At 40.8% G+C, this 18,066-nt stretch overlaps 1 protein-coding gene across 2 annotated transcripts in view; it reads left to right on the top strand.

Moving 5' to 3' along the window:
* The window catches only part of LOC308078124 (fibroblast growth factor receptor 1-A-like), a 38,809-nt gene that overhangs the window by 15,424 nt on the left and 5,319 nt on the right, over positions 1-18,066 (top strand). For both annotated transcript variants that reach the window (XM_080419224.1, XM_080419223.1), the window contains exons 3-11: positions 3,636-3,740; positions 4,667-4,839; positions 6,868-6,991; positions 7,262-7,452; positions 9,204-9,348; positions 12,139-12,329; positions 14,113-14,258; positions 15,630-15,751; positions 16,407-16,517. In XM_080419224.1, the coding sequence (XP_080275350.1) occupies positions 3,636-3,740; positions 4,667-4,839; positions 6,868-6,991; positions 7,262-7,452; positions 9,204-9,348; positions 12,139-12,329; positions 14,113-14,258; positions 15,630-15,751; positions 16,407-16,517 (1,308 nt within the window). The remainder of the gene's footprint in view (positions 1-3,635; positions 3,741-4,666; positions 4,840-6,867; positions 6,992-7,261; positions 7,453-9,203; positions 9,349-12,138; positions 12,330-14,112; positions 14,259-15,629; positions 15,752-16,406; positions 16,518-18,066) is intronic.

Below are 18,066 nucleotides of genomic sequence, written 5' to 3'. Positions count from 1 at the left end.
GGTAATCAGCTCCGCCAAAAAAATACAAGAAACTCTTTTTCAGAAAGCATTCAACTTCCTATTCTGCCCCCACCTACCCCCCCCCCCCCCTCTCTCTCTCTCTCTCTCTCTCTCTCTCTCTCTGTCCGTCTGCCTCACTTTCCCTCAGAGTGACTGTGTGTCTGCACATGCTCATAAACTCCCGTGCCTGGATGTGTTTTTTTTTTCTTTCTTCTTCTCTTTGTCCCAGACATCTGGAATCCAGCTGTGTAGTACATGCGATACTGTTGTTTTTGACTCCATAAATTCCTGTTTTTCTCCCGGTCCATAACACATCAAATGTAACTGTTTTTCCGCCGCTCTCTCTCTCTCTCTCTCTCTCTCTTAACCCATTCAGACCGGGAAAGAATCTATCATTTTTTTATTTCTTTGGCTATTCAAAAATAGCAGATCTACAAGCTCATAGCGCGGCACCGAGTGCCGCGCTATGAGCTTGTAGATCTGCTATTTATTTATTTTTATCTGGGAAAATTTGTGCAAATCTTTGAATATATGTATTTTTAAAGCGAACATTTGTAACTCAAATCTTTGCTTCTGGGGGATTCTACAAATGTCTTCTACATCCTAACAGAATTTTTTAAAATGTAAAAATGTGAAAATGTATTTGGCCGTGGACCCCCATCTCAAAATATTTTGTTCCAGGGACCCCCAGAAGTTGTAACAGAGTGTTAAAAATGTTTGCTTAAAAAAATATATATATTCAAAGATTTGCAAAAAAATATCACTATTTGTAAAAAAAAAAAAGCAGATCTACAAGTCTGCAAGCTTGTATATCTGCTATTTTTGAATAGCCAAATACATTTTAAAATGACACAGATGCGTACCCGGTCTTAAAGGGTTAACCGTAAACAACAACATCTGCTTTGAGTTTCCCACCTCGCTCGGCTCTGCTCGTTTCGATGTTTTTTTATGGTCAAATCAACGTTAAACCACGTTCAACCTGCCGTCCCTATTCTTGGGCTTGAGTACATAATGTTCCTTATACTTAGATAACTAACTTTTTGTTTTCAAATATGATGCTTGTCATGTGAGCCTTCCAGCATCATTATCACTAGTCCTCATGGTGGGATTATTAAGTCTAGGCAATTTTATATCTGATGGTGGTTAAGAATATGTTATTTTCCCCCCAAAATGGTCAAACACAGTGAATATAAAAAATAAAACAGCTGTTGCAACTACAAGCTATTAGCTACGAGCTATCGGCCGCACATAGGCCTGTCACAATTATTACATCATCGTCTAATCGCAATTAATTGAGATAATCACAATTATTTTTTGCATAATCGATCTACAAGCTTACAACGCGTCACTTTGTGACACGTTGTAAGCTTGTACAGTAGATCAGCTATAAGCTATCAGCTTGTAGATCAGCTATTTCTGCTATTTTCAAATGTATAAAATTATTGAATATGTCAATAATGTCTTTATATTTTAAGTTATTTGTCATATCTGGCCATACCTGTGCAATTTTTGATTACGAAGCCTAAAAGGCAAACAGAAATGTATTTTGTATTCATATGTTCCAATGTTCAATGCCTCTCTCACACACAATTAAATTGTTAATTGCAATTATTTGATTGATAATTAATGGTCAACTTAAATTTGTAATGGTGACAGCCTTAGTCGCACAACAAAGTCCGGGGCTCTTGAACTCAAAGCACTCCCATCTCTTTTGGTTTTGTGTGACTGAGCTTAAGCCTCTTTGTCGTTAAGAACAGGAAGGAAGTGTCCTGGACTTCACTACTAGTGTAAAATAGTACATTCCTAAAAACCCACCTAATACTATAGTAGTGGCTGTGACTGGCTGGTCCCTCTATAAACGTACCCAACAGAAGTAGCAGTTGTGGAATTTGACACAATGCCTACCAGATGTCCCTAAGCTTCCCCCCCCCCTTTTTTTTTCTTGCATTGTTCCCCTTGTAGAGCGATTTTAATGTGACGAAGATTTGAATAGGCAACCTAATTCATTTCAACAGTGGTGGAAAAAGTACATTTAAAAAAAAATTAAAGTAAAAGTATCAATACGGCAATGTAGAAATACTATGTTACAAGTAAAAGTCCGGAATTCAAAATTTACTTGAGTAAAAGTACAAAACTATTGGTATAAAAATGTACTTAAAAGTACCAAAAGTAAAAGTACTCATTGTGCAGAATGTCCCATTTCAAGTTTCCAATGTTTGAAAATAGCAGATCTACAAGCTCACAATGCGTCGCGATGCGACGCATTGTGAGCTTGTAGATCGGCTATTTTCAAATGGCCGAAATGTATTTAGGCAGGGCTGTGGTTAACATATGCACTTAGTTCATTTCCAGCTCAGGATAATTTGACATTCCCAAATTCTACAAACAGCTTAGTTATAGACATAATGGTTAATCTATACACATTTTCACATCACACATACAGTATCCAGGCTCACACAGACATCATAGCACCCCCCGCCCCCTCCCCCAACCCAGGTATAGGCCTTTATCCATAACATACGGTAGATTTAACCGCCATAAAAGAGCACCTGACTGCAATTTACAACCGGACCTAGAAAAGTCTTCTAGCTTGCCAAAAGAAATGACCCCCCACTGTTTTCCTATAAATTTACTTTTACTGCTCCTGGTATTGATGATTTCTTGTACAGTATTGTATTGTATGTTTTATATGTCTTGATGAATTGAATACACAGGAACCAAACAAGCCCTCAGGGCTTTTTGTGTATAACTTTATTGTACTTCTGTATTTTTTTGCAAACTGTTGCAAATCTTCAGTGTTAATGTAACTCTCAGAGTGTACAAATGAAGGGTCCATTTGGTTCCATCTGTACACTCTCAGACTTAAGGCAGCTCTCCACCGCACCGGTTTAGTCCCGACTCGGCGGCGGGAGGCGTTGGAAAGCGTCTGCTGCCGACAACTTGTTGTCGGATAGCGCCGTTCCGTCGAGTCGGGACCTCTATCGACCCGACGATGAGAAACCGAGCATGTTCAGTCTTTGGGCCGACTGGTAGAGCCGTGGGGTAGTGAAGAGGGGGGGGGGGAGAGGGGGGTAAAGGTTTGGTCCGAGCTGGCTTTGGTGTTTGCCAGATTCTGTGAGTGAAACAAGCGACCAGGTCTATGAAAACAAGCCCAAAAGAAGCGACCAGTTTCACCACTTGAACCCTATTATATCAGCTATTTTCAAAAAGAATCTTGAAAGCAAGGTCAAATAAGCAACTATACACTTCAGAAACAAGCCCAAACAAAAGCAACCAGCAACTATGAAGCCCAAAGTCGCTTATACTGTAATAAGCAGACACTGGCACCACTAGCTCTAACGCATTAGCACAACAATGTGCGCATCGGCCGACTGCTTATGCTGTACTAAATGCCAACTTTTGCCAAAAAATTACCAGTCTGTTGAAGTCTGAAGTAGTCTGTTTGGTGGAGAGTCACCTTTACAGACAGGTAAGGGTCCATTTGAACACCTGATGGTACCCGTTCCCGACGTTTAGAATCAGCTGCATCAATCGACTAACCTGTTGTGCGTACAGTATATACGCAAAGCAGGCTAACTCTAAACACAGTTATTAAGGTCAGCTTTTTGAACATAACGTGTGTCTCTTTTTTTCAGCCGATGCTGTTAAATCATCTGAAGATGAAGATGATGACGATGAGTCATCCTCAGAGGAAAACAAACTGTCAAACGAGTTCTCAACGAGCAACGAAAAGCTGCAGCGTAAGAACTGTCGACTCTGATGAGCCTTTTCTCTTCTGCCTGATTTATACTTCACTGTGCGGCTGGTGTCACGCACCATAAACAGCCGATCTACAAGCTCGCAACATGTTGCGATGCAGCGGGTTGTGAGCTTGGAGATTGGCAATGTTTTTGGTGAGATTTGGTGTAGTCGGTCCAAAGACAAAGAGGTCCACATACAGAGCCAGCTCAGGTGCAGTGTAACTGCATGAATGAAGTGGTTCATGTGTGTGAGAAAAAACATCAATGATTGTAATCAGGACTCTGTGAAATGACAGTATTTGTCGCTCAATCTGATGCTATTAGCCTTCTCCTCTTTATTGGCTCGACGCCTTATTGTGTTCAGTTGGAAATCAGCCATTTCTCCATCTTATCTCCATCACATATAAAACTTGAGAAGCTCAACATTTCTCAAGCTCAAATATTCTACCAGGGGCTCTGTCCATATATTTTTACAAGGTTTGTAAGCCACTTTTCGATTATTTTGATCTGAAGTTCCTGGCTGGGGAAACTGAGACATAGGACGGTGAATCACCAGATGGACAATTTCTGTATGGCAAGTAACAATATGTGTCCCGGGCTAGCTAAAAATGTGCGAAAGCCACAGTATCAATCCGGTAATACCAGGCTACATTTCACTTAAATGTCAGAGCTTAAATCCACATGTAAATATGACATAAAGGCATTCCTGTGTAACTGAAATCGAACATCTGTCCAGATCCGCCGGGAGTTCCCCAAGTATAAGAGTATGTCATTTGTTTTCCCCTCTGTCGTTTGTGTCTTATTCTATTTTATTTAGTGTATTGTTAATGTACTGTGAGGTACAGTAGTCCTGTGGTATATGTTCAAAATCAATTAAAACAACTGAATAATAATATTAATGGTAATGAGGACTCATGTTGTTTCAGCGCTGGCTCCTCAGTGGATCATGCCAGACAGGATGGAGAAGCGTCTGCACGCCGTGCCCGCCAGCAGGACGGTGAAGTTCCGCTGCCAGGCTACCGGGAACCCCAGTCCGTCTCTGCACTGGTACAAGAACGGCAAGGAGTTCAGGAAGGACCAGCGGATCGGAGGATTCAAGGTGCTTCATTTTGCTTCATAGAAAACAAGGGCAGTGAAAATACAATCATGATCTCCTCTGTACACCTCTGGTGTAATCGTTGCTAGAGCAGGGGAGCAGGAGCAGAGCAGGGGTCTTCAACAGGGGGTCCGGGACCCCTAGGGGGTCCTCAAAGTTACTACAAATCTTTGTGATATGATTTTCTCTTTTAAACATACAACTTGAACCCTAGCATCCCTTTTCTGAGGAGAACTTTAGCCAAAAATAGCAGATCTACAAGCTCACAACGCCTCGCGCTGCGAGGCGTTGTGAGCTTGTAGATCGGCTATTTTTGGCAAAGAGTTATAGGTGTAGAGGGGGAAAAAAGAGCAGCAAAAGTTGATCTGAAACACACTTTTATCCAATATAGAGGGGGTCCCTGCTTCATCTCTCTCTCAGCTAGGGGGTCCTTGGCCTGAAAACGTTGAAAGACCCCTGCTATAGAGTTTAGAGTTTTTGTTCAGTAACAGGGCTCTCACCTCTCCCTCGTTAGTTAAAGGACGACTTCACCGATTTTCAACCTATCTTCATATAATAGGTCCTCACTAATACTCATGATAAAATGGTACCATTTTTTTCTACTTGGTCTGTGTCTCATAGGAGGGCTGTGGACAGTCCAGAAACCCGTCTACCAGTGACATCATCATTAGGCATGATTTTTTTCCCAACAAGATTTCACATTTCTTATTTAGATTTTTATTAACACGAGAACAATGGCTTCTTTTATTGCATTGCAACTTTCCAGGAATAGAAAGCCTGCAGTTTCTATTAGCTTGGATTCCCCATTGATGATGTCACTGGTAGACGGGACTCTGAACTGTCCACAGCCCTCCTCTGAGACATAGACCGAGTAGAAAATAATTGTACCATTTTATCATGAGTATTAGTGAGGACCTATTATATGAAGATAGGTTGAAAATCGGTGAAGTCGTCCTTTAACAGAAAATAACATTTCAGGCCGGGATACCAGTTTGATCCTATCGTATCGGGAGAGAGAACTCATACAGCGTACATGACAAACAAGTTGAAATTGTCAAAGTCATGAAACCAAAACAAAAGCAGATAAAACTGGAACGCTGTAACATTTCAGCTGATTATTAATGATGAGGGAGGGAGGGAGGGAGGGAGGGAGGGCTGACGTAGCTGAGTGGGTGGAGAAGGCTGTCTGGGAACCAGAAGGTCACCGGTTCCACCCAGTCTGTGTCAACGTGCCCCTGAGCAACACACTTAACCCCTTAACCGCTCCCTGCGTGATATACTAATAGCACCCACTGCTCCTAAATAGTTAGGATGGATAAATATGTGGGAAATACTGTAACAAATACTCCAACAACAACAACTTAAGGGGACACAATTGATTCATCTTTGTGGGTTCTCTCTCCTGATTGGATCACATTGGTATCCTGAACTGAAAATGTATTTTCTGTTTATGAAAGAGCTGGAGAGACGTTGAGACCCCTGTTACTGAACAAACACTCTACTGTAGCAATGATTACTATCACAATATAGAGCTATTTAACACTGTTACTGAACAAACACTCTATAGCAAAGATTACTATCACAATATAGAGCTATTTAACACTGTTACTGAACAAACACTCTATAGCAATGATTACTATCACAATATAGAGCTATTTAACACTGTTACTGAACAAACACTCTATAGCAAAGATTACTATCACAATATAGAGCTATTTAACACTGTTACTGAACAAACACTCTATAGCAATGATTACTATCACAATATAGAGCTTTACCTTTTCCCCCCCATCTCTTTGCAGAAAATAGCCGACATGACATGAGCTTGTAGATCTGTTATTTTCCAACGAATGCTTCCAACTAATCACTTCCAACTAACTGTTTCACTGATTATGTGACATTGAGTTCCTGTTCTATGTTCCACAGATCAGATCATTTAGTTGCTGTTCTATGTTCCACAGATCAGATCATTTAGTTGCTGTTCTATGTTCCACAGATCAGATCATTTAGATGCTGTTCTATGTTCCACAGATCAGAGAGCACATGTGGACTCTGATCATGGAGTCAGTGGTTCCGTCTGATAAAGGCAACTATACGTGTGTGGTGCAGAACCAATACGGCAGCCTCAAGCACACCTACCTGCTGGATGTGGTCGGTAAGCATGGACATGTTTCTAAAGGCTTGCAAACCATACTGTACTGTCTGGCAGAAACCTTGTATGTCCAAAACTGTTACTTTTCAGGAAATAGAAAAAAATATGAACCTGGATTCCAATAATAGAGCATTGGGGCTTTCATTTACAAAAAAAACAAGAAGCTGAAATGTGGACATACAAGTTTTCTGCCCGATAGCAATGACACATTTGCAGGTTATTATCTTCAGAATGAATCAGTTGATGGATTTTTTTCCCCCCCCATGCATACAGAGCGTTCTCCACACAGGCCCATCCTCCAGGCCGGCCTCCCAGCCAACCAGACTGCGGCGTTGGGCAGCGACGTGGAGTTTGTGTGTCGGGTGTTCAGCGACCCCCAGCCCCACATCCAGTGGCTCAAACACATCAGGGTCAACGGCAGCAGGGAGGGGCCAGACGGAGTCCCCTATGTTCGAGTTCTGAAGGTATATATGTCACAGGTAAATTGGCATTCCAGGGAAATTGGAAGGGGAGCGCTTGTTTTTAGGCGCGGGGCGGGGCTGCGAGGCGGGGCTTTGATGCGAGGACGACCACGACAACATGGATATTCGTACATATCGGCCTCAGTGGCGCACTTCGATAATCATTGGACTCCCCAAGTTTTGGACCATGACGGAGGCGCGCCGACTCAGCAGACCTTGAGGCCAAGGAGGCACGCCCGAGCGCCTCCAGGCGCGAGTGCCCGCTCCGACCGGTCGATGGTCTGCTAGTCGACTAAGCGCCGTCTGAGTTATGTACCGATAGGCACAGAATCGTAAATGATGTTGTGGGGACTGCGTTTGCCCCTCTATGGTTTGCCCCAACTGCCACTCACTGCACTAACATAGCCCGCCAGCCCCGCCCCCTCAGGCTCGCCCCCTTGTGCTTCAACTGCATGGAATAAGGCTGTTCGCGGGTGTGTGTGTGCGCGCGCGCGGGCGTGTGCGCGCATGCGTGTGTGCGTGCTCGTTTGTGCGCGTGTGCATGCGTGCGTGTGTGGTGTGGGACTCATGTCTGGCTTGCTTGGGGGGCGGTGAAAACAAGCGCTTCTTTTCCAATTTACCTGGAATGCCCATTTACCTGTAACATATACATACAGGGAGGGGCCAGACGGAGTCCCCTATGTTAGAGTTCTAAAGGTATACAATTGACAATCTAGGCATTTAGCAGACTCTCCTATCCAGAGCGACTTACTACTTACTGACTTACTTAATCGCATACACATAGAATGCAGAGAGACAGTGTGCCTCAAGGAACTAGGATCCAGGGATGCATTGGTCTTGGGAGTCAGTAACATGCCGTGCAACCCCTTTTTTGAGAAGGAGCACGCGCACGCATCGATTTAAAACAACCCTTAATTCACACCTCAACAAAGTGTACAAAGGTTCCGGACTGCCGGGTGTCACACCAGCATGAATTAACATAGGAATGAGCCTAGATGCATATCAATTGTCCATTGTGTGACCTGTAGTGTAGGTGTTAAGCGACGTGCGCGTGACGTCTTTAAAATAGCGTCCCACCACTAACAAAATCACCAATACAACACTGCTAGGATCCCAGGTAGACCAAGAACCTAGGCATCTGCCAAGACAATATTTATTATCAAAATAACAATCTGCACATTGAAGGTACTAGGTAAACAGCTTCTGTTTAAATAACATCTAAATTGTGTTCTTTACATTGTGGTCAAGAAAACAAACCTAAGTAACACAAACATGAGAATGAGTGACCAAGATACTACAGTATGTCTGCAAGGTAGCCATATCGCTGTAGCCTCAATTGAGGCAGAATGCTATGCTTTCATGTTCTCTGAGGTGCACTTTGTTTTGTTGTTGTTGTTAAATAGCTCTATATTATGATAGTAATCATTGCTATAGAGTGTTTGTTCAGTAACAGGGGTCTCCCTGTGTCTCCAGCTCTTTAGTACTTAAATACAATACATCTTTGCACACCGAAAATACACTTACTTGCTGGTAAAAAATAACACAATTTTCCTAGTTGTTGCTTTTATATGGTCATGTTTTTCCTTAACGTGTATTCTTGCTGAGGTTGATTACAACTGGTGTGTGTGTGTGTGTGTGTGTGTGTGTGTGTGTGTGTGTGTGTGTGTGTGTGTGTGTGTGTGTGTGTGTGTGTGTGTGTGTGTGTGTGTGTGTGTGTGTGTGTGTGTGTGTGTGTGTGTGTGTGTGTTGCTCAGACTGCTGGACTGAACACGACGGACAAGGAGATGGAGGTCCTGACCCTGAAGAACATCAGCGTGGACGATGCAGGAGAATACACCTGTCTGGCAGGGAACTCCATCGGGGTGTCTCACCACTCTGCATGGCTCCATGTGGTCAAAGGTACGGCACAGATATATTACACAACGTTGTTGTCGGGCAGAAACCTGAGAGCATGCACATGCATCACTTTTCCACCGGGACACGCCCCCCTCAGCTAGACTGAGCGGCTTAACATTGAGCAGCATGGAGCGTTGGAGTTTGGAAGCGCTTGTTGGAAATAATCACTCAACGATCCTGTGTGCCACCTGTTTCTAAATGTCACATAATGCAGGAGGCAGCAGGACTTTGTGTAATTGAAAACGAGCGCTTCCAAACTCTGACACAAAAAAATTATCACCTACACAGTATGTATTGACTCGATCATAACATGTCTCTAAGGTGGATTTTTATGAAACAAAAACTTTGCAGATAGACAGAGGATAATCCAAGCTTTCTGTACAGCTTAGGGGTGGGACGATATGGGTACCTCACGATACGATATATATCACGATATTAGGCCCACGATAACAATATATATCACGATATTCGACGATGTTCGATATATTGCGATATCACGATATTCGATATATATTGCAAGAAATTTCACCAACGATATATCACGATATCTGAAAATATCGATATATTGCGATATCACGATGTATTGCATGAAAATTCACCAACGATATATCACGATAGTCCTTGTATTCAATTCATAAACACATAAAATAGCACCAAACAGTTCAAAATCATCATTACACAAATAGAGTAGAAAAAACAACGTATCACAAACTTAAAAACATTTTTTATATCGATATTTTTCGGCAGGATATCGATTATTTATCGCGGGAGAAAGTATCGCGATATATCGATATATCGATATATCGATATATCGATATATCGTCCCACCCCGTTGAGTTAAACATCGTTCAGTACAATCAGAAAGGACTTTTCTGTTTGGATGTATGGGGCTGTCAAGGCCAGAAAGTAGTTTTTTTGCCACTCAGTAGACGTTCCCGCATAACTTCCGGGTACGATGATGTCACGTGCATAGCCTCGTGCTCATTTTATTTATTCATTTTTCATAAATTAACGCCCTACTTGATCATACTACAGCGTCACAAAAAAGCATCAAAAGTAGCAGATCTGCAAGCTCGAAACGCGGCGCGAAGCGACGCGTTTCGAGCTTGTAGATCTGCTACTTTTGATGCTTTTGCATTTGAATCCTGAAAAGTAACAGTTTTGGAGATATGAGGTTTCCACCCGACAGAGACGATATCAAAGTGGAGGCGTACAAACATGGAATCACATAGATCTTGGGATCAACTTGGCCGAACGGCGTGGCTCCAATGCGGAGCTCGGACTTCTCGTGACAAAGGTTTCACCCCCGGTCGGTGTCCCACTGAACGATGTGAAATTAAAGTTAAATATTTCCCCAAAAAAAGTATGAAACATGTAAAGAGACGTTTCAGAGTCACACAAAATATAAAAATGATCTATAGCTCTCAGTCCTGGCCGAATATTAATGAGAGTTTTATTAAAAAGAAGAAGAAAAGGCCAGTCAGGATGATCCATTCTGTATCAGAGCAAGATGGAAAGTCAAGAGTACAGTTTGACCTGCAGCTCATCTTTAAGCTCATTAAAGGGATAGTTCACCCCCAAAATGACTTATTTTCTATGGATTAGTCATCCCATGGACACTTGAATTCATGGATATTGTTTTGTTTTTGTTGCATTCCTAAGACAATAATTTGATGACCGGCGGACCGGTAGGCAGTTACAGTAGGAGACACAAAGGAGACTCTTTGTGTCTCCTACCGGAACCGCTGCCGGTCATCAAATTATTGTCTTAGGAATGCAACAAAAACAAAACAATATCCATGAATTCAAGTGTCCATGGGATGACTAATCCATAGAAAATAAGTCATTTTGGGGGTGAACTATCCTTTTAACCTCCTCTCACCAAATGGAACCAAATGGACCCGTAAGTGTCCACGGGTCCATTTGGTTCCACTTGTAAACTCTCAGAGTTACAGACCCATAAGGGTCCCTTTGGTTTCCGAACTAGAAATCATTTAGCTGGGGACCCCCGCGTTGAGAACCACTGATTCAGATCATTTAATCTCTCCACAGTACAAAAAGTACAGTACGAAAGCAAAAAAAAAACATTCCATTCTTCAGATAAGACGCTTCAGCTCCCAAACCAGACCCTCCCCCTCACACTAATGAGGGTATAATGACCTGTAATCATTACTACAGTGTATTTGTTCTAAACACAACACATCCCTGTTTTGGACATGCATGGCACATTGCTTTTGAGAAAACGGTCCAAAATACAGAAAATAGATACGATCTACAAGCTTGTGAGTTCATAGATGGCTCTATTTCTGCCGTGTGACTCGGCGTAAGACGAAGTATAAAATAGGGTTTAATCCATTAAGACCGGGAACGCATCTGTGTGTCATTTTAGATTTCTTTTGGCTATTCAAAAATAGCAGATCTACAAGCTCATAGCGTGGCACAGAGTGCCGCACTATGAGCTTGTAGATCTGCTATTTTTTGAAAAATCGTGAAAATGTGTGCAAATCTTTGAATATATATACATTTCCATCGATGCTTCTGGGGGTCCCTGGAACAAAACATTTTGAGATGGGGGGTCCGCGGACAAATACATATCGTTTTGGGTGGTCCGTGACATGAAAAGAGTTTGAGAACCACTGATATTATATAGATTATAAGACCCCCATAAGAGAAGATTATATATGAGTGAGTGTGAGGTATGAAACCATGCTATGGTGTGTACCACTAAAATGTTTGTATATTAACATGTGAGGGTCGTGGGCTTTAATCTGTCTCTTGTCCCCCGTCCTATAGACTTCCCACCGTCCCCGGTGCCTTCTCAGACCTTCCTGGACATCTTCATCTACTGCTTTGGCTTCTTCATGGTGGTCATCCTGGCTGCTCTGGCCATCATCTGCCGTCTCTACTGCGCCCCGAAGAAGAGCGACTTCAGCAGCCAGCTGGCCGTCCAGAAACTGGCCAAAAGTATACCTCTAAGAAGACAGGTCAGAATATAAAGTATATACCTCTAAGAAGACAGGTCAGAATCTAAAGTATACCTCTAAGAAGACAGGTCAGAATATAAAGTATACCTCTAAGAAGACAGGTCAGAATCTAAAGTATACCTCTAAGAAGACAGGTCAGAATATAAAGTATATACCTCTAAGAAGACAGGTCAGAATATAAAGTATATACCTCTAAGAAGACAGGTCAGAATATAAAGTATACCTCTAAGAAGACAGGTTAGTATCTAAAGTATATACCTCTAAGAAGACAGGTTAGTATCTAAAGTATACCTCTAAGAAGACAGGTCAGAATATAAAGTATATACCTCTAAGAAGACAGGTCAGAATATAAAGTATATACCTCTAAGAAGACAGGTCAGAATATAAAGTATATACCTCTAAGAAGACAGGTCAGAATATAAAGTATATACCTCTAAGAAGACAGGTCAGAATATAAAGTATATACCTCTAAGAAGACAGGTCAGAATATAAAGTATATACCTCTAAGAAGACAGGTCAGAATATAAAGTATATACCTCTAAGAAGACAGGTCAGAATATAAAGTATATACCTCTAAGAAGACAGGTCAGAATATAAAGTATATACCTCTAAGAAGACAGGTCAGAATATAAAGTATATACCTCTAAGAAGACAGGTCAGAATATAAAGTATATACCTCTAAGAAGACAGGTCAGAATATAAAGTATATACCTCTAAGAAGACAGGTCAGAATATAAAGTATATACCTCTAAGAAGACAGGTCAGAATATAAAGTATATACCTCTAAGAAGACAGGTCAGAATATAAAGTATACCTCTAAGAAGACAGGTCAGAATATAAAGTATATACCTCTAAGAAGACAGGTCAGAATCTAAAGTATATACCTCTAAGAAGACAGGTCAGAATATAAAGTATATACCTCTAAGAAGACAGGTCAGAATATAAAGTATACCTCTAAGAAGACAGGTCAGAATATAAAGTATATACCTCTAAGAAGACAGGTCAGAATATAAAGTATATACCTCTAAGAAGACAGGTCAGAATATAAAGTATATACCTCTAAGAAGACAGGTCAGAATATAAAGTATACCTCTAAGAAGACAGGTCTGAATATAAAGTATACCTCTAAGAAGACAGGTCAGAATCTAAAGTATATACCTCTAAGAAGACAGGTCAGAATATAAAGTATATACCTCTAAGAAGACAGGTCAGAATATAAAGCATACCTCTAAGAAGACAGGTCAGAATATAAAGCATACCTCTAAGAAGACAGGTCAGAATCTAAAGTATATACCTCTAAGAAGACAGGTCAGAATATAAAACATACCTCTAAGAAGACAGGTCAGAATCTAAAGTATATACCTCTAAGAAGACAGGTCAGTTGGGGTGATGCAACTTGATGGAGAGGGCCACTATATTCCCACACTCACTCCAGTTGAGTGTTTATAATGACATGACATCATTGCATATACTGTCAGGCAGACACCTCTTATATCCGTATTTTAACTTTTTTCGTAAATTAATGCAGTACTTCGCCATTCTATGTCACGTAGTAAGCATCAAAGTAGCAAAAATAGTGCCGCGCTATGAGCTTGTATATCTGCTATTTTTGAAAAATCGTGAAAACTTTAAAAAAAAAATGTTTTCTCTTATGCAGTTTTTTACCTGTGCCTGAACAAAAAAAACTATAAAATCAGCCTACAGTTTCATGTCCCTTTAAACATGTACAGATGCAAGCCTATACGTGAAGACAAAATATCTGCTCTTTTCTGTTTCTTTCTAGGTGTCAATCGACTCGTCCACCCTCCAATCAGACGTGAGCCTCATGCACTCGTCCCGGTTCTCCAGCGGGACCACCACGGTGCTCCTGCCGGGGGTCTCGGAGTACGAGCTGCCCCAGGACCCTCTGTGGGAGCTCTCACGAGACCGGTGGGTCCTAAAGCACACCATTTTACCCCTGTTTTTGATTGATTGATTGAATAGTTCATTAACAAGTTTGTTGACAATACATGTAGTAGCATGTTATTTAGACAGATGTTCATTGTGTACCTGGTATCCTATTGTTTCAATGTACAGAATATATATTTGACGGTATATTGTTAACCCATTAAGACGCATCTGTGTCACTTTAGATTTCTTTGGCTATTCAAAAATAGCAGATCTACAAGCTCATGCAGAACCACTGATATATATAGCAACATATGTTTTTTCCAAAAATAAACTGTTAGGATTTAGAAGACATTTGTAGAATCCACCAGAAACAAAGATTTGAGTTTTGAAGGTTAAATAGTTTCATAAATATATATTCAAAGATTTGCACACATTTTCACGATTTAAAAAAAATAGAAGATCTACAAGCTCATAGCTTGTAGATCTGCTATTTTTGAATAGCCAAAGAAATTTAAAAAAATGACATAGATGCGTTCCCGGTCTTAATGGGTTCAGACTGACGCTAGAGGTTCTTGGTTTTACCTGTGATCCTAGTTGACTGAGGCACTACACTGTCTCTCTGCATTTGATGTTTGTGTTTACCTTGCTTACTGTAAGTCGCTCTGGATAAGAGCGTCTGCTAAATGTCTTAATTGTTGTAAATTGTAGTACAGTCAAAAAGTTATGCTAAAAGAACAACACAAAAAGCCTCAGGGGGCTTGTTTCCAGTGTGGTCCATTGTACTCATTTCATCGGTAAGACATACAATACATACAATACGAGACATAACGGTACAATCCTGTACAATCCTCCTGAGTGTCCATTCAACTCCCTGAGTGTACCAACATTTGGAAACTCTGGGAGTTACACAATGAGTAAGTTAAAACTCAGACCTATAATGACATGACATAAAAACAAACCGAGAGAGACAAGATTTGATATATACACCTGGAATATATGTTGGAATACGCAGAATATAATAATACTTTGGCAAACAAATTGTAGAGGGGGCACCCGGATTTGAACCGGGGACCTCTTGATCTGCAGTCAAATGCTCTACCACTGAGCTATACCCCCACATAGTGAGGCTGTCAGAATACACATCTATGGTCCTTTGTTCAAGGCCAGGTCAAACAGTAGATCCTCACTCCGCCCTCCTTTGTTTACATATGAATGTGTGTGTGTGTGTGTGTGTGTGTGTGTGTGTGTGTGTGTGTGTGTGTGTGTGTGTGTGTGTGTGTGTGTGTGTGTGTGTGTGTGTGTGTGTGTGTGTGTGTGTGTGTGTGTGTGTGTCTGTGTCTGTGTGTGTGTGTGTGTGTGTGTGTGTCTGTGTCTGTCTCTGTGTGTGTGTGTGTGTGTGTTCTCTCTCAGGCTGACGTTGGGTAAACCTCTTGGTGAGGGTTGTTTTGGTCAGGTGGTGCTGGCGGAGGCGGTAGGGATTGACAAAGATAAGCCCACGCGCCTCTCCAAGGTGGCTGTCAAGATGCTCAAAGGTGACAGAACACTCTTAACCTTAAATGTTAAGCCTTTAGTCTCTCACCAGGCTGACAGAACGTGGTTTCATTGCTTATTTATTTCTGTTGTTACTATTGTTACATTTTGTGTTTTAAGCTTGAACATGCAGTGGAAATGTTTGAATATATACTTTTTAAAGCGAACATTTGTGACTCAAATATTTGCTTCTGGAGGTCCCTGGAACTAAATATTTTACAAATGTTCCCTTTAAAAATTTGCACAAATCTTCACGATTAAAATAAAAATAGCAGATCTACAAGCTCATAGCGCGGCGCTCGGTGCCGTGCTATGAGCTTGTATATCTGCTGTTGCTATGCTTGTTTTTTTCTCTTTTATATTTTATTTGTTTAACACTGGATATTACACTGTGTAGACTGTAACCAAAATAAACTCATTCATTCATTCATTCAATGTGACGAAACATAGAAGAAGGTTGGAAACCGTGAAATGTATTTACTACTGTATATTCGTGCTAAAAAGACAAGCACAGGCTGCCATGATGGAGAGCGCTAAGCTTGAAACACTTTGGCACTAGATTGTTTTTCTCTGTTATTTTATGAGGATTTCATTTGAACAGGTTATGCATGAATCTAATGTCATGTTGTTGTGCTTGTTGTTGTTGTTGTTGTGCAGCGGACGCCACAGAGAAGGACCTGTCTGATCTGATCTCTGAGATGGAGATGATGAAGATGATCGGAAGACACAAGAACATCATCAACCTGTTGGGAGCCTGCACACAGGACGGTGAGCAAGTCGTGTGTTATGGTTCAGATGAGGTGAAAGAATATATTGTTCTTAGGGTATAGAATTTGCCTCTGTATTGGGAAATGTGTAGGCCTGTCCCCGACTAAGTCGAATCTGATTGGCCAAATGTTGCCTTAACTTGCCTATAGTCGACTAATAGTCGAATAAGGCATGATTTGCATGATTCCACTGAGATTGGCAGTCGAATCAGTCTGATTCAGTCGAATCAGTCTGATTCGACAGCCAATCTCTCAGTCGAATCATGCAAAAAAGATGTTATGCAATAGAGGAACATTCCATTTGGGCTGTAGGGGTGCTAAATGTCTGATTTTACACATACTTGCTTGGTTTCTCCCAATAAATCATGATATATATCCTATTTTTGGCAAACTATTAGTTAATTAATATAACAAATTAGAAAAAAAATAAGTATATATTTTTTCTTTTTCTTATTTATTATTATCTTTTATTATTATTATTAGTTTTTTTCATGATTCGACTAAGAGATTGGCAGTCGGATCAGACTCCCTTGATCGATTAGACGACTATTCGACTGAGCTACGATGACAAAACTAAGACTATATATAACAAATAAAAGCTAGACTAACATGTTAACTAAAAGACAAGTCATTTTATGTTTGGTTGCGCTCGGGTGTTGCCCTCTGAAAATAGCGCAACAATGAGCAATGAAATGAGCTTGTAGATCGGCTATTTTCAGCATGCAACCAAAAATAAAATCCGCCATTACAACGCCTTCACGGCACCGCCAAAATACATTATAGTCGACTAAATCAACTGTAGATTTAGTTGACTATAATCCTATGATATTTAGTCGACTAAAACCAGACAAAAACTAAAACATTTCAGGTGACTAAAACTAAATGAAAAAAGATCTGTCAAAATCAACACTGGTAACAGTATAGGCCTAGTAACAGTAGTAACAGTAGTAACAGTACAGGCCTAGTAACAGTAGTAACAGTAGTAACAGTATAGGCCTAGTAACAGTAGTAACAGTAGTAACAGTACAGGCCTAGTAACAGTAGTAACAGTAGTAACAGTATAGGCCTAGTAACAGTAGTAACAGTAGTAACAGTAGTAACAGTAGTAACAGTAGTAACAGTAGTAACAGTATAGGCCTAGTAACAGTAGTAACAGTAGTAACAGTAGTAACAGTAGTAACAGTAGTAACAGTAGTAACAGTATAGGCCTAGTAACAGTAGTAACAGTAGTAACAGTAGTAACAGTAGTAACAGTATAGGCCTAGTAACAGTAGTAACAGTAGTAACAGTAGTAACAGTAGTAACAGTATAGGCCTAGTAACAGTAGTAACAGTAGTAACAGTAGTAACAGTATAGGCCTAGTAACAGTAGTAACAGTAGTAACAGTAGTAACAGTATAGGCCTAGTAACAGTAGTAACAGTAGTAACAGTAGTAACAGTAGTAACAGTATAGGCCTAGTAACAGTAGTAACAGTAGTAACAGTAGTAACAGTAGTAACAGTAGTAACAGTATAGGCCTAGTAACAGTAGTAACAGTAGTAACAGTAGTA

Source organism: Gymnoscopelus braueri (genome assembly GCF_963280865.1).
Source record: "Gymnoscopelus braueri genome assembly, chromosome: 22".
NCBI lineage: Eukaryota > Metazoa > Chordata > Actinopteri > Myctophiformes > Myctophidae > Gymnoscopelus > Gymnoscopelus braueri.
The sequence above is the reverse complement of the archived record's forward strand: the minus strand, read 5'-3'. Positions and strand labels throughout refer to the sequence as shown.